This window comes from Lycium barbarum, chromosome 2 (assembly GCF_019175385.1).
Source record: "Lycium barbarum isolate Lr01 chromosome 2, ASM1917538v2, whole genome shotgun sequence".
Taxonomy (NCBI): domain Eukaryota; kingdom Viridiplantae; phylum Streptophyta; class Magnoliopsida; order Solanales; family Solanaceae; genus Lycium; species Lycium barbarum.
In genome coordinates, this window is record NC_083338.1 from 115,009,211 (window position 1) to 115,034,538 (window position 25,328).

A 25,328-nucleotide genomic window follows, 5' to 3' on the forward strand; every position below is an offset into this window, starting at 1 on the left:
AAGGGCCCAATGGATTGTTTTAGAAAACAAATGAGAGCATAAAAGAGAACAAGGAAAAAATACCAAAGCCACATGTAAAAATTTCATAGGATCAAAGTTCAATGTGAGGACTACAAAAATCTTTGATTCCCTCTTATATATAGTTGGAAGAGATAAGGGTCAAGAACACACCTCAACTATCACTTTTTTTTTAGTTTCATACCTAAACTATCAGAAGGTTGAGAAAACTACCTAAACTATCACTATCTAGTTTGCAAAACACACCTCAAATTATTCTTGAATGGCGGGTGATCTACACTCTCCATTTTATATAAAAATGTTGTCAAGTATTGTCCACGTGGATAAATAATGTCACAATGGTACCTACATGGAAATTAAAAAAAAAACTATTTGTTTTAAAAAATAAACTGAAAAATAACATTTGTAAAAATAGTTTAAAAAATGGAAAAGTTGTTTTTTTTAAATAATAATAAGAAAACCGATTATTTAGTTTTCACATTTTTTTTTAAATCAACTTGTCCATTTTTTAAATCTTTTTTTTCTGATTTTCTAAATTTTTTGATATATTTTTACAATTTGTTTTTTAAATCCAGATTTTTTAAAAAAAAAATGCTGATTTTTGAAAAAAAAAATAATGCAGTTTTTTTTTTTTTTTTTTTAATATATATATATATATATATATATATATATATATATATATATATATAGTTTTTTTTATAAAAAATATTATTTTTTAATTTCCATGTAGGTACTACCATAACATTACTTATGCCATGTGGACAATTTTTTTGAGAAAATTTCAGCTTCACTTGCCTTTTGGAGAGTGAGTTCACACATTTAGTTCAGGTGTGTTTTGCAAACTAGATAGTGATAGTTTAGGTAGTTTTCTCGACCTTCTGATAATTTAGGTATGAAATTTTAAAAAAAGCGATAGTTGAGGTATATTTTTGACCCGAAGGGATTGCTTTATATGAGTGGATTACATTTCAATTTTAAATGTTGTCCAGAAAGAAAAACAGAATAGCTTTCGGAAAATTAAGCCCCATGTCTGTTCCGCCATCTAACTTACCAGAAATGGCCCAATTACTCCTTAATTACCATATAGCCAGATTGTTTTGTAAAACCCTGACCTATTATACCCTTATTTCTGCCACATACAGCAACTGGACATCAACATCGCTAAGAATCGAGAGTTGTTTGGCTTTTCTTTTTGAGCCCTCTCCTCCATTTGGAAAACGTAACTTGTTTGATGCTCTTGTCTTGCATTGGCTTTATATTCAAAATATAATATTTAAGCATCTGCACCATATAAATCCCGTCCTTTTACCAATCTGTGATGAGATAAGGTTTAAGACAGCTTAGATTCATCTATTTATCAGCTTCATTTCTTTTCCCTTTTGCCTATAGTATATACTCCGTAGAAGATATCCATTTCTCATAAAGAGGTGTTCCAGGCATTATTCCATTTGGCTACACAAAATTCACTTTTACTCATTTGTATAGTCTAATATTAACAAATTTAGTTGTGAATGCCTCAACGTTGAACTCGATGATATTAGTACTCAAATGACTAATGTTTCGTCCTTTTTGCGTTCCAGTTAACTGGCCCTTCTTGACATTAGCAGGGATAGATGTAGAGTCCGATTCAATATTTTTGCTCATAATCTTATGTATATGTTGAAAATTCACTAAGGAAGTGTGGGAGGGGACCTCGGAGTTGGAAGGAGGCAGAGAAGATTTCTAGCCGATGGATTTGGTTACTCCTAGAGTAGATTTTCTGGCAGTGGATCTGAAGCTTGAGTCCCCGAGGGAATACATTGTTTATACATAGTTATACAAAGCATATACATTATTTATACATTATATATAGTGTATAAGGATGTATATGTAAAATTTAAAAAAATGTTGAGCAACTTATATATACATTATCTATACACCGATGATACAGTGTGCTACATCGGCTGCAAACTAGATGTTTGGACTGTATGTATGGGTTGTTTCCCTAATAGATTTTGATAAAAAAAACTGGTCGAACGTTGCCCATGAAGTAAGGTCCAAACATCATAAAATGCTCATTCAATCAAATAACATTTTTTTGCACAGATTGCCCTTCTTTTGGGGTGGTCTTTAAATTTTGCCCCTCATATTTGTGGTTTTTAAATTATGCCCCTCATATTTGTGGTTTTTAAATTATGCCCCTCATATTGCTGGTCTTTAATTTTTGCCCTTCGCATTGCAACTTTGAGCGTTCACGCAGAAATCATGAGGTTCTGAGTTCGAACCCCCGCTCAAGCATAAATTAAAAAAAAAATTGCAAGGCAAAGTTTAGGTCGCGTGTATGCCAGACCTGGCATACTCTTGTTAAGGAATTACCAAATTTATGTCGGACCCGGCATACTCATGCCTTATGGGCAGACTTGGCATAAGTATGCCGGGTCCGGCATAACTTTGGTAATTCCTTCACAAGTTTATGCCCGTGGGGGCATACTTTTAATGGATAAACTTTTATGCCGGACCCGGCATAAACTTGTGAAGGAATTATCAAAGTTATGCCGGACCCGGCATACTTATGCCAAGTCTGCCCATAAGGCATAAGTATGCCGGGTCCGCATAACTTTGGTAATTCCTTCACAAGTGTATGCCGGTGGGGGCATAGCGAAATTTAAACTCTGCCTTGCGAATTTTTTAAAACAATTTTGACTGTGTGTGGGTTCGAACCTGGAACCCATGGGTTTTAGCCGAAGGGCAAAATTTAAAGATTTCAAATATGAGGGGCAAAATTTAAAGACCACCCCAAAAGAAGGGCAATTCTGCGAATTGCCCATCAAATAACTGCATAGTGTGGCCTTCAAATGGGTTGGTCTTTAATTTGTGCCATTTTTTGCACGGATTGACCTTCAAAGGCGCTGGTATTAAATTTGTATCCCTCAAATTGCTGTTCTTTAATTGCCCTTCGCTTAAAAAAGTGACCGAAAATACTTCGAGGTTCTGAGTTCGAATCCCGCTCAGTAAAAAAAAATCGCAAAGCAAGGCTTCACGGAAAGTTTGCCTAATAAGGAAGAATTTTACTCTGCTGGAATTCTACAAAAGTTAAGGCATAACTTTGCCCGAATAGGCTCAATTTTACAACAAAACTTTGCCTTGTGATTTTTTTTTTTTAAAACTGACCCGAGGTTCGAATCCAGAACTTCGAAATATTTTAGGCGAAGGGCAAAAATTAAATACCAGCAATTTGAGGAACAAAAATTAAATACCACTCCCGAATAAGGAAAATTGTGCAAATGACTCTCATCCAATTCCACTAATCCGGTAAGGGCTGTTACATCCGACGTTTTTGCTTATTCGAAAATTCAAGATAAATTGACTTGTGATGAATAAGGCCACAATTGGACCTTACTTGGTATGAATGTGTAGGCTATGAATATGATGGTGTGGAATTACGAAAGGAGGCCAAGGGCAAAATTGAAATTTTGGAAATTTGCCTTATGGATTACAATATGTAGCCAACAATTTGGACTCAAAAAAATGATGATAAAATGAGGCCCAATAAGGGAGCCCAACCGCCCATGTCATGAAAAATGGCCCAAGTCCATAAGTTAATTAAGTAATATTATATAATGATCCATATCCAAAGAACATTCAAGAAAAACACAAAGCAAGAACAAAGAAAAAGAAAGAGGGGAGTTCGGGTAAGAGAGGAGAAAAGAAAGAAAAGAAAGAAAAATTTTGGAGCCTAATCCTTGGTTTAAAAATCAAATTCTTGTGGGAATATTACTAAGTGCAAAGTCCTCTACAACTTGGTACAATTAGTTTGGCAAGAGGACAACTTTGTAGCAAGTGGAAAACTTAAAGAAAAGGTAAGGATTTTACCATTTTCATGCCATGAAATATATGTATATATGTTGTGGTGTGTGGAAATGAATGAAAAGTATGAAAATTTTGTGTGTTGGAAGTGCTTGTGTTTGGGCCGTGAGTATGCTTATATTACATGTCTTTGATGATTTGAATTCATGTTGTAATTTAGTTGTAGTATGGTGGAAATTGTATTAGAAATGAAAGTGGAATGAATTAATGGAAGTTGGAGAATATTGTATGTGGCCGTGTGGTATTGTATTGGTGGTGGAATATGAATTTACTCTTGTTAGTGTGTTATGGTGAAGTGAATGGAAAGATAACAATCTTTATTGTCATGGAAAAGTGGTTATTAAGTTGTTGTAGGAAACTATGCAACTTTGTTACGGTTTATGTAAAAATGGAAATGAAAGTATCAAGAGGCAAATTATGATTAATGTTGATGAATTTGGAAGATGGAAATGTATAATGAACTTGTATGTTGAAGGTTAAGAGAATTGGATAAGTAGTGGCTTTGATGGAAAGTTTGTATGTTTTGCATATCTTATATATATCTTGTGAAAATGGTATGATATGCCTCCGACGTATGTTGTAGCGACTTCGATGGGTGATGAATATCAAAATAACAAGTTTGGTTTGGAAACGTAAGATTGAAACGAAAGATGTTTAGCTATGCCGAAACGATGGCTAGTGATGCCATAGTGTGTGTTTTAATGTCTGTTGTTGTTTTGATGTTGTTTCTGGGTTGTTGTGTTAATGAATCGAGCCGAGCTAAGTCTCGGGGATGTCTTATATACAGAGGAAATGCTGCCGAAATTTCGGTAGGCAAGTATGTGTTAAGTTAGACTATCGAAGAGTTTGAAACTAACAAATGGTAAACTTGACCAATTCTAGATTTTGGACGAAATTGGAGTCGACGTCAAGCGAGTGTAAGGCGCTATCGAGGTATGTGAAGCATTTCCCTTTATTCTTAGGCATGTTCTGGATGTGATAGGCTCGGCCGCGAGCCTTAAGTACGACTCCGTTCCTCGGAATTCGAGACGGAAAACCGCTCCAATTCCTTCAGTACAATTGAAACCATTTTCTTACAAATTGCCTTTAAAGTGAATTTTTGTACGAAACTTCCCTAAAACGGAGTCGGAACACTTCCAAACGATTATGGATGACCTCATAAGGTCTATTATCAGTAATTTACATATGTTGCCTCGAGTTGGTCCGAGGCGGGCCCACAAGGCCCGATATCTTCTGTATAACTTTAAATACTTCCGTTTTGTCCGATTTTCTCAGAAAACATCTGGATTATTATTTTGGTTATGATATGACTATTTTTATGCAATTCTTACAAAATGACTTTTGAACATCTGAGAATCTGATTCTGATAATAATTTGTCGTGCCTTCCCAAGTAAGATATAGGCGCGTACTATGCATACTATCTGGACACTCTGATTTGGCTCGCCGTTGGCACCCTTCAGTCTGATTGAGTCTGTATGTGAGTCTATATGTAAGTGGTTTCTCATTAATCTGTTCGTGGCTGTCTCAATGCATTCCTTCACTGCGTCCCGGGCCAGGTTCTGTTATCGTGCATGTTTCTCTGCATTGTTCAACGCGTCCCTCGGTGTGCGGGCCGGGATCTGTTATATCTGTATGATTATGATATTATGATCTGTGTATGGGGATGGCGGCCAGGATGGCATATGATCTGATCTGATCTGATTCTGTCTGTCCACCGCATCCCGTACTAAGAGGGTCGGGTTCTGTTACCGCGCCCCCAGACAGGGCCGGGATCTGTATGTATGTATGCATGTGCCATCAGCATTTATACAAGCACATGCCTCTGTATGATTCTGTATGACTCTGTATGATTCCGTATGACTCCGTATGACTCTGCATGCATAATTCTGTCCGGCATACTTCTGTCCGTCCGTCTGGATTACGATTTTGTCTGTATGTCCGTATGGATTCTGATTCTGTATGTCCGTATGGATTCTGATTCTGTATGTCCGTATGGATTCTGATTCTGTATGTCCGCATGGATTCTGATTCTGTATGTCCGTATGGATTCTGATTCTGTATGTCCGTATGGATTCTGATTCCGTATGTCCGTATGGTTTACGATTCTATCGGTCTGTCTGAACCATGATTCTGTCCGTCTGTCGGGATTATGATTCCGTCCGTCCGTTCGATTTATGGTTCTGTCCGCTATATATATATATATATATATATATATATATGCTTCCGGTTCAGACTATGATCATGTTTGTTATGTTTCTGCTTTGCATACTCGGTACATTTTTCGTACTGACCCCCGGTTCTTCAGGGGCTGCGCTACATGTCCGCAGGTACAGACGCACCAGGTGATACGCCGCCAGTGTAGGGTTCTGATTCTGCTGTTTTGGAGAGCTCCCTTGATCCGGAGCGTATACTTTTGGTATATATCTTCTGTCTGATGTATACTCTGTATGTATGGAAACTTTGGGTACGGCGGGGCCCTATCCCGTCATATGATTCTGTATGTCTGTTAGAGGCCTGTAGATAGATGTGTGGGTTACGGGTTTCATCTGTTTAGGTAAGTACGAACAATTTTGTGACTCCGTCTGTATGTTAGCCTCATCGGCTTGTCTGTAAATTTCTGTATGTTCAGGTATGTATATGTTCGCGCGCGCCGCATCTGTATCGGCCTGATTCTGTACACATCTGTTTGAAAAAAAAATTGTATGGTACGAAATTCTGTTAAGTATGTACGTATGGGTATCCAGTTAGGATACCAGTCGCGGCCCACGGGGTTGGGTCGTGACAAGGGCAATTTGCAGGATTGTCCTTCGCCGGGGAGTGGTCTTTAATTTTTGCTCTTCACTAAAAATCCCTTGGTTTCGGGTTCGAACCTCCGCTCAGTCAAAAATTTTTAAAAAAATCGCAAGGTAGAGTTTGGATTTGCAAGGCAAAACTCTGGCTTAAGGCAGAATTTTGAAGGAAAAACTCTGGCTTAAGGCAGAATTTCAGCCTGAAGGTAAGTTCTGCCTTAAGGCAGAGTTTTGCCTTTAAAATTCAGCCTTAAGGCATTATTTCCCGGGAATAATGTGGTCCTCCAATTGAATCTGATTACCGATCTGCTTGGTTCTCCATCCACTGAAGCCATTTCAAAGGGTTTGTCCTTCCCATTCCTTAGCCAATGTATAACGAATACCAACTAAATCTGATCCATTTTGAAGGCAAAACTCTTCCTTAAGGCAGAATTTTCTACCTTAAGGTAGAGTTTTTCATGAACAGAATTTTGCAAATTCTACTTTAAGGTAAAGTTTTGAAGGCACAATTTTGCAAAACTCTATCTTGCGTTTTTTTTTTTTTTTACTGATCTAGGTCTCGAACCCATAATTTTATGGTATTAGATGAAATGCAAAAATTAAAGGCCACCAATTTGAAAGACAAAAATTAAAGATCACCCCAAATGAAGTACAATCCGCGCAAAAAAAAGAGATTCGGTAAACAGACCCAACTAGTCTGGGCTGGGCCACTAGAAGTAGCCACATTCAGCCCAACTCAAGCAACTATCCTTTCTGACACAAGTTCCAATAATAAAAGTGGGCCTACTGGACCCACTTCTTTCCCCCGCAATAAATGCCACTCTTACCCAAAACCCATATCAAACAAACAACGCTTCACTAAACACCCACAGCGCATCTTAGCATTCATACGGCAATGGTTTACGTAATCCCACGTAATGACAAATTTACACAAACGAACGAAATGCTAAAATGCGCCCTTCAAGTCATTTTCACCTCACTTTCTCTCTCCTCAGTCATATTATCACCCACCTATACATACCCAATTTTATACTCCCTCCGTTTCAATTTAAATGTCTTGCTTTTTAGTAAATTTATAATATAACCGTAAAATTTAAATGATATTATAAATATTTTTAATTTTTCCCAAGTCTTATTTTGTGAAATTTCATTAGATATATTATTATTATTGTTGTATATTTAATTTAGAATGACAAAATTTAAAAATATTTTTTTATTTTTTAAGTTTTATTATCAGCCAAACTAAAACACTTAAATTAGGATGGAAGGAGTATTCCTACATTCGGTAGATACACATGAAAGGGTGTACATGTATATTTTTGTGGAGTAAGAAATGCTAAAATGCGCATTTCTCTTTTGTCAATTTCAACACATTTCCTCAGTGTTACCAACTGCAACCTATACATCCACCATTTATGTATCTCTACTTTTTAACCTATAGATACAAAAGTGTATACCTACAGTCATTTTCAGCTCACTTCTCTCTCACAGTAAAAATATCACCAAAACTATAGACATACATATTTCTGTATCTCTACACCTATCCTATAGATACACATTCAGGTGTTTGTATACACATTTTTGGAGATACTTTTTGTTGCTTTCAGTGTAAATGATCCAAGAGTGAGCTTCAATGAGCGTTGTCAAAACCTAATTTTATTCATTTTTTCACTTAGGAGGTGAGTTTTTGCACTTATAATGGTTGAGTTTTTACTTCTACTTTTTAATTTGTTTGTTTTACTTTCCTTTTTAGTTCGTTTAAAAAAAAATATTTCTTTCACGATTAAAGGGGGTATTTTGATACATTTTATGTCTTTAGTTTAGGACCCAAGATTCAAAGTCTCTTTTTTTGTTTTTACTTTGGATTACTTTCTTTAATTGTGTCAAGTCAAAACCAGACAAACAAATTGAAACGGAGGGAGTATTTAGAAATGCTTCAAAGTCTGAGCTTTTCTTTCATGAAAATGTGAAGTGGTGGTTTAGATGATAATGTGGCTTTGTTTTCAGTTTTTTTGAAGGTTTGAGTGATTGTATTGCAGCAGTATTTGTTGCTTAACAAAATGTTTGGGTTCTCGAAACGGAGAATGAAGCTGGGGAGGTAATGATATCCTTATTCATGCCTAGAAACTGTATATGTAGCTAAAATGTGTGTATTTTTGGCACTATTTGTGTGTATATGTGTGTTTTGTGCTGGTGTGCTTAGTTTTCCATGAATGATTGCTTATTATTGTTTAGGATTGAGATGCTGGAACTTATTACAGAAGAGATTGTGCATATTTCCATTTCAAAAGAGATTTTCTTTTGGCAAGTCAATAGTCTTTCTTTACTCACACCTAGATGAGGTAAAAATTATACATACAACATGTATGTGTAGCTTAGTTTAAGAACTTATCGACATGTTGAAGTTAGTTAGGCCCCGTTTGTCCATAGATACTGTCACGACCCAGCTAGGGGCCGTGACGGATACCCGGGGCTAGCCACCGAGCACCACTCGTTCTAATACTCATCTTACTCATTTAATGCCCTTTTACCAATTTTATACACGAATTGTAGGAAAATCATATTTTATATAGAAACATAAATACTTATATACATTTGCCTCTCAGTCATCAAAATAATATATATATAATAATAACATCTTGTGAGACCATCTGACCCACACTGCGTATCTACGAGCCTCTACTGACATACTAAACATAAAAACGGAACAAGACTCCGTCGTGCCCAAAATATGCATATATACCAAAAGAAGAATCATAAGCACCTCCGGACAATGGAGTGCTCTCAATCAGCTGACAGCTATTAAGGGTCTGGACCAAGCTCACCTCCCTGTCTACCTGTGGGCATGAACACAACGTCCAAAGAAAATGGACGTCAGTACGAACATTGTACTGAGTATGAGAGACATAAATAATAAAGAAAGACAGTGTTAATATAATGTGAACATCAATATGAAACATCTAAACCTGAATGACAATCATAAAAGAAGTAATGCATGCTGTCTTACTCATACTCATCATAATCTCATATATGCATAATATGCAAGTTGCCCGTCCATATCGGAACGGTGTGATAATCAATAACATTAGCCCGCGTCCAGGCCTCCCGCGTCCGGGGTACCATCTCATGCCGCCCACTAGTGGTGTCTGCCCATGCCAAAAGGTCATGGTGTATCCGTATAGCTGCCCGCCTTGGCGGTGACTGCCCGGCCAACTAGGCGCGGTGTAATATGATCATGACATGCTCATAAAAAAAATACTTGTAATAATATGTTTATCATAGTATGCTTATCATAGTACATGCATAAGACTCAAGATCAACTATACTCTGTCGGGGTGGCGTAAGGTCGTGATCCCCCGATTTCATTATGGAGCAATTATTGACATTCTGCCTCACCTTGAAGGAATTAGTACATAAGGTGAGTGTAAGAAATAAATAGCATCATTATCAATATGGCATCATCATATCATATCTCTTATCTCTTATCTTATATAGACATTTATGGACTTAGGCTTCTAGCTTTCCGGAAAATAGGAACTCATGAAGAGGAAAAGAACTTATGCTATAGGATTCATGCCATTAGAAAGAAAGGACTAGCCTCACATACCTTTGTCGTTTATCGTTCACTTGACCTCCCCCAATGTCACGTCGTTACCTTCACGGGAGAATTTGTATTAACATTAGTTAATAGATTATAAGGACGCGTCGTAAATTCTAGAGAAAATTGGGTAGCATTTCCCCTGTAAACTTAACAATCCTCGAAATTCCAACTTAGTCAAACATCAATCAAAATACCAACAACAATAATACCAACAATTTCATATCAAACTAGACTTAAATCCATTCTTAAATTACTCCCAAAACAGTCCAATATACATTCGGATGCCAATGCTTGTATACACTTCTTTATTTTCGTATATCCATAATATAACAACAACAACTACAGCCAATCCTCCGATATTCCAGCCCTTAAAACAGTCTATAACGACCATAAAACAGTCCCCAAAATATCATCGCAAAACAACCACAAATATTATACCAAACAGCTCCAAAATATAGTCACAAAATAACCACGAAAATTACATAAAACAGCTCCAAAATATTGTCACAAAACAGCCACGAAAATTACATAAAACAGCCCCAAAATATTGTCATAAAACAGCCACGAAAATTACATAAAACAGCCCCAAGTATCGGCACAAAACAGCCCGGTATACGCTTTGTATACAATATCATTATACACTTTATTCTTCCAAATTCAAGAACAACATCAACAACAATATCAACAACCTCATATAGCAATATAAGCACCTAGAAATCTCTCAAAGTTCCAATAAAAAACAACCCTCAAGGCAATCATATCAACCAACTAATCTATGACTTCATAACATAATTCCCTTCACTTTAAACTAGGGAATTCTCCCATGAATAACTTAATTAACAAGAATAGAGTATATTACATACCTTATTGCCCAGAATACTCAACTAAAATCCTAGCTCCAAGCTTCAATAATCAACCACACATCAAGCACCAAATACTATAATCCTTTCTTAACTAGTTTCCAATTCCTAAGATGAAATCTTGGTTTGATTTGGAGGACTTCAACTTGAAAAATTTAGAGAGATTTTAGGAGGGTTTGGGAGGGTTTAGAGAGAGTTTAGGGTGAGAGAGAGAGGTAAAAATGAAGAAAAAAAATCAGATTTTTCGGTTTTTACTTTCCAGATTTTTACTGTTCACCGAGTACTGTTCATCCGCGTCTACTGTTCCCGTGTTACTGTTCATCCGCATCTACTGTTCGCCGTGTTACTGTTCATCCGCAGAATTATTTCATGGACTCAATTTTTTTTTCTTCTGAGGTGTAACAGATACCAAAAAAAAAAAAAACACTTTTTTTTTGGAATTTTGGAGTTTGAGTTGTGTTTGGCCATAGTTTTTGAAATTGTAGTTTTTCGTGAAATGTAGTTGTAAAAAAGTGAAAAAAGTGAAAAAAATTTGAAAAACAAGATTTTTGAGTTTTTGGTATTTCGGAATACAACTTCAAGTTGTATTCAGAATTCTCATGGCCAAATGCTGACTCCGGAAAAAAGTGAAAAAAATTTCCGGAATAAAGTGAATAATTCTTATGGCCAAACGGGGGCTTAATTTGGTTTAAGACCTATTCATGTTATCTTTTAATAGTTTAACTGGGTTGGTTGGTGTTGCTGGCAAATTCACAATAGTCTAGACAAAAGGCTTCTTGTTTTCTAGAATTGGTTGCTAGTGGCGGAAGGACTTAGGATTTTCTCCTCAAAATAGCGGAGTTTGGAGATGTTTAACAGAGCTCTACTGATTTTGGGTTTCAATTGGGTACATTATTTAAAAATTCTCGAATTTAGCAACTGAATGTTGCCTTTAGCTCATAAGATGGAGGTCTCCATGAGCGTTTTCTAGGAGCTGTAGCTTTCACCCCTTGTCATAAACTATAAATTGCATCAGTAAGAGGTCAGGTACTGAATGTGTTATTGCACTTGGCATTGCTGAACAGCAGTTTTGCTCTATTGGCTTGTATTTTGACCCATCATAAAAGTTTTATGATCTCTATCAATGAAGCACTTGTGGAAGGTGAAATTGAACTTAATTTTAGTTATGTCAGGTAAGAGAGAATTACTGAAAGATTCTCCCATATTTCAGATATCATTTTGCTTTCTTTGCAATCCTTTCCCTGTGTAATATGTCATTTCGCTCAATCAATCATTACACCTAAGTCCCAAACTAGTTAGGGTTGTCTAAGATGAATCATCTGATTCATTTGCGCTCCCATTTCAGATCCTCATGTGTAAGATGCCATTGTGATCTCTAGTCTATGTTACTCGGACTCTTCACTTTTGGTGCCGCACCCGTGTCGACAAGATGTGGGTGAGGGTGTGGGTGTGGATGTGGGATCCGTACCCGATCTGGTCAACCGATTTTGGATACTTTGACCAAAATCGCCGTAGAAATTTTGGACAGATTCAATGATTTCTTTAATCAAAACTAAAGCTAAGGTGAAATTGAAGAAAATGGAATACCTTGTATATAAAAATTTCTATGTCACTCTGTTTCCTTTTATCTCCTTCGGGGATTCTCCTCTTGATCAATATTTTTTCCTCAAGTTTTCCACATAATATTCCATATTTAGGTTTTATAACTCTATTTTTAGATATTTGAATTTTCTTTTGCCGAATCCCCCCACCCGTATCCATAACTGGATCCGTATCCCCGAATCTTAAAATTTAGATCATGAAGGATCCGACATCTAGATCCGCAACCGTATCGGACACCCACACCCGAGTCCGAGTAACTTACTCTCTAGTACAATTTTTGGCATGTTGTATTCCTTATAAATAACAGTAACATGAAGTCCTTGCGTACTGTTGCTAAAATCCTTCTATCGGTACTCATGGCTTTCATCTCTCACATGAATTTGTTGCTGGACTTCTTAAGGATATGAATGTCCTCATTATAGCATAGCATGTTCCAGAATTCTACGTCTTCTGAACCATATACTAGTTCTATCCCTCTGAGCTCATCACTATTTTATTCAGGTTGAACTCAGCTCAAGGAACTAGAAGTCCAATGAGGAACCCCAAGCGTTCTAGCAGTTCCAGTGTAAGACCTTTATTGCAACTTTTCCTTCTGTTGCATACGAGAAGCATGAAGTTTAAGCTCGTTATGAATGACAGGGTGAAGGTGTTCCTCACAGTAATAACGATTCAGAAGAAAAGAGTTGTCAATGCTCATCAGGTGCACCTGAGCTTAACAATTGTGCTTCAGGTGGCTCAGAAAACTGGATGCTTCTTTCTATAACTGGAGAAAAACCTACACCTCGCTTCAATGTAACTGACTACTGGTCAAAGATAGCACATGTTATTAAATTTGTGATGCTTTAAAACTTAACATCTTGCTTTTACTGAGTAGCATGCAGCAGCTGTAGTTGGGAACAGGATGGTGGTTGTCGGTGGAGAAACTGGTAGCCGGTTGTTAGAGGATGTGCAGGTAAAATGGTGATGTTTCCTGAAGTTCCATTAGCTCTAGTGTGATGACTCCTACCTGGAAATATAAACAGAAATATTGATCTTCTTTGTGCTTCAAACAAGATAATATTCGATTTCATTTTGGAATCCAAAATATCCTATTTCACTTTGGAATCCGAAGGCTAATTATCACCAACGATCAACATCAAACTTTTTTCCGTTGATAAATAAGAAATAATAATATTAAAGAAGATGTGCTGAATTTAGAAATTAGATTTTGAAGGAAACACGCATAAATGGACGAAATTTGTAGTTTAACACACGTAAATAGACAGAGATATGACGTTAATGTTTGTGCCCAACAAGTCAGAAGAAGCTTCTTCGTCTTGGTTCGCGGAGGGATTTGTAAAACCATGGAATCCGTTCTTTTCCTTCTTTTTTTTCTGACCTTTTAAGTCAGAAGAAAATTTCTGAGTTGTATTGATCTTTGAAAAATGGGAAATAATTAGATTGTAACTGAGACAAGTTTCAATCATTAGTGTCGTGCAACTTGCTTTGTAGGTGGCATACTTGATACCAGTGGCATGCGTTCATTTTCATTTCAGGTGCTAAATTTTGATAGCTTTTCCTGGACAACAGCTTCATCAAAGCTCTACCTCTCGCCCACCAGTCTTCCTCTAAAAATCCCAGCATGCAAGGGCCATGCTTTGGTAACCTTTACTCCAATTTTTCTTGTCTATTTTGTTGCTTTCCTTTTGGATTTTGCTTGTCAAGAAATTGTAACAGATATAGAGATGCACCATGTCTTTGTGATATGTCTCTTTCAAGAAAGAGTTTATAGGTTTTGAGAAACCTGCTAATGGAAACATTTACCTAGCTAACATCTAGTTAAAGAAATTTGAAAAACTTCCTACATGAAGATGTCATTTATCTATGAATTCCACAAAGGTAAAAAACTGAAGCTCACTTTTAAAAATGTTGTCTGTGCAATATTTCCTCTGTCCTATTTTAGTTAATATGGTCTAAGTTACTCGGACTCGGGTGCGGGTGTCCGATACGGGTGCGGATCTAGATATCGGATCCTTCATGATCTAAATTTTAAGATTCGGGGATACGGATCCAGTTATGGATACGGGTGCGGGGATTCGGCTAAAAAAATTCGAATATCTAAAAATAGAGTTATAAAACCTAAATTATGGAATATTATGTGGAAAAATTAAGGAAAAAATATTGATCAAGAGGAGAATCCCTAAAGGAGATAAAAGGAAACAGAGTGACATAGAAATTTTTATATACAAGGTATTCCATTTTCTTCAATTTCACCTTAGCTTTAGTTTGGATTAAAGAAATCATTGAATCTATCCAGAATTTCTACGTCGATTTTGGTTAGAGTATCCAAAATCGGTTGACCAAATCGGGTACGGATCCCACACCCATGTCGTGTCGACACGGGTGCGGCACCGAAAGTGAAGAGTCCGAGTAACATAGAATATGGTTGATGTGTCACGGAGATTAACAGAAGAAAGTCTGGATAAGTTACTATGCTTGAGTTTGAACTTTGGGTAGAAAGATATCAAAATAATAGATGGCAAATAATTTCCAAAGGGATGTTTGAGTGATTGAGGTATGGGAATGACAAACTTGGGGATCTCAGGTTCTGACCAACTACGACACGCAGTGTGAGTCCCCAATATTCATGTAGTAGGCTGCCTGATAGATTAGTTGGTGAGCCAAAGCTGGCTGGGAAACCAACTTTCTGAAAAGAATAATAATTATTATAATTGGAAGATGTGGAGGGGGGGTGTAAATTGTTGATTTTCTATTTTAGGAAAAAATCATCTTTTATGGAATGGATTGAAATAGCTTTAGAGCAAACAAAATGGAATTGGAAAGAAGGGAGTTTATTGGATGTTTGAAGAATATCTACATGAATATTGTCTGAACTGTCTAACTCCCAATCGCAATGATATTTGATATCAGTAATTGACTTCAGATGAAGAAGAGAAATATATGTTTATGTACAGGTCCACTACTTGTGTTTTGCTCCCTCTGTCTCAATTTATGTGATACTCTTTCCTTAGTCAGTCCCAACAAGAATGACACCTTTCTATATTTAGTAATAATTTAACTTTAAACTTCCCATTTTAGCCTTACTGAAATGATTTATAACCACACAAATATCTATGGTTGTTTTAGACCACAAGTTTCAAAAGTCTTTCTTTCATTCTTAATCTTCGTGCCCAGTCTAATGCCTTCACATAAGATGGGACGGAGGGAGTACTTTTATGATAGCACTGAGGTTTGCTTTTATGATGCTATAATTCAATTGGTTAATCTGATTTATATATCCTTTTGTGGTGTGAAATATATCATATTGGAGTACTATTCATCATAAAATTTGCCTATTATTACACAGGTTCAATGGGGGAAAAAGATTCTTATGGTTGGAGGAAAAACTGACCCTGCAAGTGACAAAATCTCAGGTTGATTTTCTGCTAATTTTACAGTGTTTCTATCTAATCCAACTGTGCTTTCCACAATATACTTCTTCTGAAATTGTCTGTTGCAGTCTGGGCATTTGACATTGAAACTGAATGCTGGTCACTTCTGGAAGCGAAAGGAGACGTTCCGGTAAAGCTTCTAGTCCTCCTGTGCGATCTGATTGTGCATGCCCTTTTTCCTTTGTGGTATTCACTTCATAGTAAGTGATTACTCAGTTTAACACCTAACACGATATAAAGCAGACTCCCGTGTATCCATTATCTAAAAGAAAGTAATAGTTAATATCTTGTTTTGTGCACCATGTCTAACTTGTCTGGTGAAGTATGTATAACCTGTCTCCTTTTATGAGGTAATTTAATTATCATATTCTTAAATATGAAAGGAAAATGGGAGGAAAATATAAAAATTTCGCTTCAGCTTGTTGTGTGATAGCTGAGGTGCAATTCGTCAATTTTTTTGTTTCTTTTTAACTGCTCAACTCAATCGACAGGTTGCGCGTAGTGGTCATACTGTCCTTAGAGCAAGCTCAGTTTTGATATTATTTGGGGGTGAAGACGCGAAGAGGAGGAAGCTAAATGATATGCATAGGTTTGATCTTAAATCCCTGACATGGCTGCCGCTTCATTGCACGTGAGTTGCTAAGGGATACATCATTTATATCATTACGAATGTTTCTGCTCCTTGGGCCATTAACTTTACCGGATGGTGGCATTATCAGGTTTATTTCTTGATTTCTTCCACATGCATGCAGGGGAACAGGTCCATCTCCAAGATCAAACCATGTGTCTGCCCTCTATGATGATAAGTTGCTCCTGATTTTTGGTGGATCATCGAAGTCCAGGACGTTAAATGACTTATACACTCTTGACTTTGAGACGGTTTGTGGAATAAAATCATAAGCTGTCCTTCCCTGAATGAATGCAAATTTTGTTTATATGCAACATTCTAATGCTGGATATTCATGTTCACCTCAGATGGCGTGGTCAAGAATTAAAATACGTGGATTCCATCCTTCACCTAGAGCTGGTTGTTGTGGAGTGCTCTGTGGAACTAAATGGTATATTGCTGGGGGTGGTAGCAGGAAAAGAAGTATGTCTTAGTAGCTAATAACTGCAGCCTTCTACTTCATCGCCATCGATATACACTCAACAAAGAAATTCATTTAATAGGAACCTATTTTCTTCTTGGGCTTTCAGATTTTTTGAAATTATTCTTCTCCTTCTTCCCTTTGTTTCCATTCTTAGTATTTAACTATACTTTGTTCCTTCAGGACATGCTGAGACTCTAATATTTGATGTTATAAAACTTGAATGGTCTGTTGCTGTTGCTTCACCAGCTTCTTCTATCACAACCAACAAGGTTCAGTTCAGTTTTTCTTTTCACTGTCTCACAATTATAATACATGCTTATGCCTTTTGACATTATGCCTATCAACGTTTATGCCAGGCAACTCACAGTATATGTTCATGTGCTAGTGCTATCTTTGAATTTTTTACGTCAGTCAACTCATAATTTTTATTCTCTAGTACCTGATAATTCCGGACCTTAGCAGAGATCTTGCCATGCTTTGTTTTGCATGTGAAAGTATAACTAGTATAATTTATGCAAATATCATTGAATATATAATTAGCTCTGTTGCATATTTTCATCACAAAAAATATTACTTTCTTGTATTCATAGAAAAAGAAAGTATAATTTTAGCACCACCCAAGTCCCTAGTTTTTGAGAGTAGTCCATAGACAGTGAACAAGAGAAGATAGAATCATAGAAGAGTGGGGCAGGAGAAGATAGAAGAGGAAGGGCCTTTAGAGGAATTGGAACCTGCATGTAAGTGGTGCAATCTGGAGTTTCAACCACTAGACCTCGTGGGTGGTTCAAAATGCGCGAAAAATCATTGCACTCACTATTTTTCTTTTACCATATGTTTGGATTAAGTATGAAGATGTATTTTCCATAACTTTTCAACTATATATAAACTCGAATTGTGGGCTGGGTGCAACCCACCACCGCCGCACCCTCTGCCTTCAGAATATATCCACCTATGACTAGCTACAATTCCAATTCTGTTTTTGTCTAATTTTTGGAAATGATTTTGAAAATTATGTGTTTAGACTTGCCCCCAAAGCTTTGTTCTAGTGGTAAAAGCCAGCGCTCGAGGTGTGGGTTAGGTGCATGCCCTGGTTTTCAAACCCTACTGCAGAGAAAAGCGTGGTAAGTGGAGAAGGGCAGAGGGGATATCCACCGAGCTCCGAACCGTGCGGGCTGGCCCTCGGGGATTTCTCGGTTATCAAAAAATGTATTTGGACTTGGTTAGTGTTTGAAGAAAAAATGGGAGAATACTTTGGTTTTTGTTATATTATTTTATGGCAAAAATAAAAAAAAATTTGAAGCGTCAACTTTTATTGCTTATGGAAAACTTTTCTAAAGCAAAAGGTAGTTAAGGACTTAGTCGTGTGGTCTACTATAAAGTGCACATACGATCTGGTGTTTGAACCTGTACTTGGACAAAATTACATGCTCTTGCTCTAGATTGCGGCTACATAAATTTGACCATTTGATGGTTCATGTAAGTATGCTTCAACAATTTTATGAATGCCAGGGATTCAGCCTCGTCCTTGTGCAGCATAAGGAAAGGGATTTTCTTGTGGCTTTTGGCGGTTTCAAGAAAGATCCATCAAATGAGGTAACATGAAAACCAGAAACATTTGCTCCATAATCATCTACTAGCTTGCGTTGACATATCATATTCTTATAAACAAATTTCTCATGTACAAAGTATTTGCTTTGCCTCATTTCATCTTTCTTTTACAGATTGAGGTACTCAGTATGGAAAAAAATGAATTGTCAATGGGTCGCAGATCAAGCTTAAGTAAAGCTGCTGGGAACTTGCTATCTGGGAATCGTTTGACATCCACTGGGCCTGCTTCTCAGCAAATTAATTCTACCTCTCATGTGGATTCTATAGCGAGACAGAATCTAGCCTCTGCGGTTGAGCATCATGGCTCTGGTAGAAAATCATTGTCAGAGTCTTTACTCATTGATCCTAGTTCTGTGTCTGGTAATGTCTCACTTCGCAAGCAATTTTCCAATGACGAAAACGCTGGTGCAAAGATGACCAAGACTTCGGGCGATGAAAGTCCTTCACAGGTAAACTATAGCAACTATTCTAGTATTTCACTCTTCACAAACTCATGTCCCCTAAGTCGATGGATGAGTACATATAACCTATCAAATGTTTTGTATTTGCATTTTCTATGGACAGGGCCATGAAATAGGACACTGGTTAAGATTGAGATGAATTATTGGGTGAATTAGATAGGAAACGAATTTGGACTAATTGGTCAATTTGTACTTTGGAAGGGGAGCCTTGGAGCAACGGTAAAATTGTCTTTGTGTGACCTATAGGTCAGAGGTTCAAGCCGTGGAATCAGTCATTGACGCATTCCGTGAGGGTAGGCTGCCTACATTACACCCCCTTGAAGTGCGGCCTTCCCTGGACCCTGCGTGAACGCACGATTCATGCACCGGGCTGCCCTTTGATCAATTTGGTCTAAGTCCCCGAATATCCTAGTTCTTTCTTTATGGAAATATGTTCTTTCTTGGTAGGCTGTCTACATCACACCCCTTGGGGTGCGGCCCTTCCCCAGACCCAGCTAACGCGGGATGCTTTGTGCACCAGACTGTACTTATTATAATATGTTATCTGTTGAACATTGAGATTTCCCGTGTGAGGTGTGTTTTCAGGAGGTTTTATAGCTTGTCTTTTCTATTTAATTGTTGCTGTTTTTGCTGCTAGTAATTTTTTTTTTTAATTTACTGTGCTCGACAATACAACAATCAGATAGATTTATACTTTAGGATCAAGTGATGTTAAGTTCTGAAGTATACTTTGTTTTTCTCAGTTAAACTGATGTTTCATTCATTTTCAATCTAAGGAACAAGAAGCAAAACAACTTGACATAGGAATCAAAACAAGCAGCAGTGGACGTAAAATTATGGCTGAGGAGATGTCTACTATCTCTGAATCTGGACATTTGTCTACTCATCACGGACAAGCAAGTGGAAACTTTTTTCAAGACACTGATGATTTTGTCTCCCAAGAAGGTGATTATAAAGCTGGATTACTAGCTTCATCAGGTGCTTGTCAGCAGTATGAAGCAAAAATTTCTGCCCTAATGAGGAAGAACGGAATTCTAGAAGGACAGCTGGAAGCTGCATTGGCTGGCCATGAAGAAGCAGAGAAAAAACTAACTTCTGCTCTGAAAAGTAAACAGGACATGGAAAAAAAGATGGCTGACGCTGTAAAGGAGATGGAGTTGCTTAAAGAAAAGCTAGCTAGTGTTGAATTGGCCCAGGAAGAGGCTAACAGTTTATCCAACATCGTCCACTCTGATAATGTCAGGCTTGAGCATGATGTGGCTTTCCTCAAAGCAGTTATGGATGATACACAGAAGGTACAGAAAGCGGTTTCTATTGGTTTATCCATTCCTAGCATGTCTGTGGCCAACTTTTCAGCCCACTCTTATTAAGTTTGATGTCTACGATATCGAATGCAGGAACTGCATACAACAAGGGGAGTCCTTGCTGGAGAAAGGGCAAGAGCTTTCCAGTTGCAGGTATGATCACAAGCATAAGATTAGATTATAAAGGAAATCATAAGCAACATATTATTTAAACATTATTCATCTTTTATTTCTTATTCTGGGGTGGGGATTTGAGATTTACCACCCATGTTATACAATTGGTTTATCCCTATGTATAATTGCTTTATGCATATTTTGGCCACATGACCATCTTAGATAACTTAGGAATCTATTAGCTCTCTTTCAATCACGTAACTTGTCACGATTACATTGTAAGTAGATAATGGAGAGATTCATTTGTTTTATGCTTGATGTTGCTTCTTCCTCTTATTCCAAGAGGTTGCTTTACAAACCTTGACATTGTACTTAAGATACACTTGCAAACAGCAAATAGATCCTTGTCGTTTTTTGCATATTTGTTTATACTGTTCAGTGGGTCACAGTTGTGATCTGCTCTCTTCTCTCTCTCTCCTCTACTCACCCTTTCCAACGGTAAGATCTACTCCCCCCCCCCCCCACTCTATCCGTCCTCTCCTCTGTCGCTGACACCGACAACCACCGGCGGCACGTTTTCCGGCCGGCTAGATCTTCCTCTCCTCTCCTCTTTTTTTCCTTTCTCTTTCCTCCTCTACCCTGCACCAGGAAATCCTCCCCCAATAGGTTTCCTGTCAGGTCTGCGCAGGTACACAAGTATCCGGCAGAATACAGCGGCGAACAGTGATTCTTGGCGGTGAACAGTATTTTCCGGCGTGAACTGGAATTTTCGGCAGTGAACAAGTTCTTTTTACCTGGAGCTGGTACCTTAAGTGGGCAGTATCCATTTAGCCTTTCAAATTTTGCCTGCTTTACTTTATTGTATATTTGTTTCACTTTGTTGCCTTTAGCTTAACTTGTGCTTTAGTATTGACCTCTATTTGTCTTGGATAAACCTTTGACTAGTGTTTATTTGCTTTAGTGGCTTTAGTGAGAGATGGTAGACTAGGGTCATGTTCTCGGTCAGGGACGGGGGCTAGGAGGGGGGGGGTTAAGGGAGCTTCTAGGTTAAGAGTAGGGTCTTGGAACATTGGGACTTTAACGGGAAAGTCTATAGAGCTAGTTAAGATTCTTAAGAAGAGGATGATTAATATTGCTTGCGTCCAAGAGACGAAGTGGGTAGGACCTAAAGCTAAGGAGGTGGACGGGTATAAGCTTTGGTTCTGGGGTAAGTCGGGAGACAGGAATGGGGTTGGCATCTTAGTTGATAGTGAGCTAAGGGATAAGGTGGTCGAGGTTAGAAGGGTTAATGACAGGATGATGACGATTAAGTTGGTCGTTGGAGGGTTCACCCTGAACATTATTAGTGCTTATGCGCCACAAGTGGGCTTGGACGAGGAGGTTAAGAGGCGTTTTTGGGAGGATTTGGATGAAGTGGTGGGAGGTATACCGCTTACTGAGAAGTTATTCGTAGGAGGAGATTTCAATGGACACATTGGGTCTGTTTCGAGGGGTTATGATGATGTGCATGGGGGTTTTGGCTTCGGAGACAGGAACGGAGGAGGAGTCTCACTCCTGGATTTCGCTAGGGCTTTTGGCTTGGTGGTAGCTAACTCGAGTTTTCCTAAAAAGGAGTACTTGGTAACCTTTCGTAGCTCGGTGGCTGCGACTCAGATAGACTTTTTGCTCCTTAGAAAGGATGATAAAGGCCTTTGTAAAGACTGCAAGGTCATTCCGAGTGAGAATCTTATGACCCAACATAAGCTATTGGTGATGGATTTGGAGATCAAGAGAAAGAAGAAGAAGAGGGTCGCCGATGACCGGCCGAGGATCAGGTGGGGGAGTTTGACTTTGTCTAGTGCCCAAGAATTAGGGGAGAAGTTGATGGATTTGGGGGCGTGGGAGAGCAGGGGAGATGCGAGCAGTATGTGGGATAAGACGTCCAGTTGCATTAGAGAAGCAGCTAGAGAGGTTCTAGGAGTCTCAAGAGGTCGCCGTGGTAGGCACTGAGGGGATTGGTGGTGGAATGGGGAAGTCCAAGGTAAAGTGGAAGCAAAGAAGCAGGCATATGCGAAGCTGGTAGACAACAAGGATGACGAAGAGAAGCGGACGAATAGGGTAAAGTATAAGATGGCGAGAAAGGAGGCGAAGTTGGCAGCGAAAACGGCGGCGTTTGAACGCCTTTATGCAGAACTAGAGGACAGAGGCGGGGATAAGAAGTTATTCAGGCTTGCCAAGGCCAGAGAGAGGAAGGCACGCGACCTGGATCAAGTGAAGTGCATCAAGGACGAGGATGGCAAAGTGTTGGTGGAGGAAGCTCTCATTAGACGGAGATGGCAGTCGTACTTCTATAAACTCTTGAACGAAGAAGGGAATAGAGACTTTGTGTTGGGAGATTTGGAGTACTCTGAGAGGCATTGCGATAAGGGTGCTGTCCGTAGGATGTGCAGGGGAAGAGCGATCGGACCTGACGAGATTCCTGTGGAATTTTGGAAGAGTGCAGGAAGGGCAGGCTTGGAGTGGCTGACTGGGTTGTTTAATGTCATTTTCAAGACGGCGAAGATGCTCGAAGAATGGAGGTGGAGTACAATGATCCCTTTGTACAAGAACAAAGGCGACATTCAAAGCTGTAACAACTATAAAAGTATCAAGCTGCTAAGCCACACTATGAAAGTGTGGGAAAGGGTGGTAGAGATGAGGGTGAGGAGAGACGTGTCTATTTCAGAGAACCAGTTCGGATTCATGCCGGGGCGTTCTACTACTGAAGCCATTCATATTGTTAGGAGATTGGTGGAGCAGTATAGGGAGCGGAAAAGGGACTTGCACATAGTATTCATCGACCTAGAGAAAGCTTACGATAAAGTGCCAAGAGAGGTTCTGTGGAGATGCATGGAGGCTAAAGGTGTACCTGTGGCGTACATTAGAGCGATCAAGGACATGTATCATGGAGCCAAGACCAGAGTGAGGACTATAGGAGGAGACTCGGAGCATTTCCCAGTTCTGATGGGTTTGCATCAGGGATCAGTCCTTAGCCCATTTCTATTTGCCTTAGTGATGGATGGATTGACGCGACAAATTTAAGGTGAGGTGCCATGGTGTATGTTGTTCGCGGATGACATAGTCTTGATAGACGAGACTCGCAGCAGAGTCAACTCTAAGCTAGAGGATTGGAGACGAACGTTAGAGTCTAAAGGATTCGAGTTGAGTAGGACCAAAACAGAGTACTTGGAGTGCAGGTTCAGTGGTGTACCTCAGGAGGCTGACGTGGAAGTGAAGCTTGGTACCCAGGTCATTCAAAAGAAAGGAAGTTTCAAGTATCTTGGGTCTATTTTACAAGAAAATGGGGATATTGACGATGATGTCACACATCGTATTGGTGCAGGATGGTTGAAATGGAGACTCGCTTCCGGAGTGCTGTGTGACAAGAAAGTGCCACCAAAACTTAAGGGCAAGTTCTACAAAGTGGTGGTTAGACCGACTCTGTTGTACGGGGCAGAGTGTTGGCCAATCAAGAACTCTCACGTGCAGAAGATGAAAGTCGCGGAAATGAGAATGCTGCGGTGGATGTGTGGGCACACTAGGAGAGATAGGATCAGGAATGAGGACATCAGGGACAAGGTGGGAGTGGCATCGGTGGAGGACAAGATGCGGGAAGCGAGGTTGAGATGGTTTGGGCATGTGAAGAGGAGAGGCATAGATGCCCCAGTGCGGAGGTGTGAGAGGTTGGCTTTGGACGGTTTTAGGAGAGGTAGAGGAAGGCCAAAGAAATATTGGGGAGAGGTGATTAGGCAGGACTTGGCGCTGTTTCAGATTACCGAGAATATGATCTTAGATAGGAGGTTGTGGAGGGCTCAGATTAGGGTAGAAGGCTAGTAGGTAGTCTCGCTTTTCTGTCGCACTAGTAGGCGTAGCTTTGCTCTACTTTTTATTGCCCTATGTTTCCTGCTTTTATGTGTTGGGTCTTGTCTCTCCATGCTGTTTTATCATGACTTCTTTACCTTTGTTTTTTTTCATTTTCGCATTGCTTTGATTTGCTTGTCGGTATCTGACTTTTCTCCCCTTTTCTTGTTTTCTTTTGAGTCGAGGGTCTTTCGGAAACAGTCTCCCTGCCAAGGTGGGGGTAAGGCCTGCGTACATTTACCCCTCCCCAGACCGCACACTGTGAGATTCAACTGGGTATGTTGTTGTTGTTGACATTGTACTTAATCAGGGTATTTCCTTTGGGTTTGCAGGTTGAAGTTTTCCATTTAAAACAAAGATTGCAGTCACTGGAGAATCGATCTCCAACACCTCGGAAGCCTTTCCACGTTTAGAATATACAGCATGGCATTTTGTATATTAGTTGCGATAAGATTATGTACATATATTTTAGGTTTCAATTGTTAATTATCTGTATTGGCTCGTTTTAGGAAAGAATGAAACGCCAACTATCCAGATTGCTTAAGCCTGCAACATAGTTCACTCGACTAACTAAATTTTGTACATTGCATACTACAATGTTGTACATTGGCTGCAATTCCTATTGTACTATATTTCATATCAAGTCGTAGACCAAATATGACCAAGGAGATCTTTTTTCTATTTAAGGACTAGCAACCTCACTTATTACAGAAAAATCATGGC

At 38.7% G+C, this 25,328-nt stretch overlaps 1 protein-coding gene and 1 long non-coding RNA gene across 5 annotated transcripts; one reads left to right on the forward strand and one right to left on the reverse strand.

Annotated features, from left to right (window-relative positions):
* The first annotated feature begins 8,002 nt into the window (after window positions 1-8,002).
* On the forward strand, window positions 8,003-25,261 carry LOC132626834 (acyl-CoA-binding domain-containing protein 4). 4 transcript variants are annotated; one of them, XM_060341841.1, is made up of 17 exons: window positions 8,003-8,333; window positions 8,662-8,752; window positions 13,219-13,282; window positions 13,357-13,509; window positions 13,592-13,669; window positions 14,253-14,357; window positions 16,064-16,130; window positions 16,217-16,278; window positions 16,640-16,779; window positions 16,901-17,027; window positions 17,124-17,238; window positions 17,420-17,508; window positions 18,749-18,832; window positions 18,961-19,296; window positions 20,085-20,603; window positions 20,706-20,765; window positions 24,938-25,261. In XM_060341841.1, the coding sequence occupies exons 2-17, from the start codon at window positions 8,715-8,717 to the stop codon at window positions 25,016-25,018; spliced, it is 2,118 nt and encodes a 705-aa protein (XP_060197824.1). In that variant the 5' UTR covers window positions 8,003-8,333; window positions 8,662-8,714; the 3' UTR covers window positions 25,019-25,261. The 4 variants fall into 4 exon arrangements, with proteins under 4 accessions (XP_060197824.1, XP_060197825.1, XP_060197823.1 ...); XM_060341842.1 differs by lacking the exons at window positions 8,003-8,333; window positions 8,662-8,752 and adding an exon at window positions 11,833-12,287 and having other exon boundaries at window positions 16,640-16,737; XM_060341840.1 differs by lacking the exons at window positions 8,003-8,333; window positions 8,662-8,752 and adding an exon at window positions 11,838-12,287.
* Window positions 9,213-11,708, reverse strand: LOC132626836 (uncharacterized). Its single transcript, XR_009577652.1, has 3 exons — window positions 11,119-11,708; window positions 10,262-10,309; window positions 9,213-9,491 (listed from the first exon to the last, which is right to left on the reverse strand). It is a non-coding gene; the product is annotated as an uncharacterized LOC132626836 (long non-coding RNA).
* Window positions 25,262-25,328: the final 67 nt, after the last annotated feature.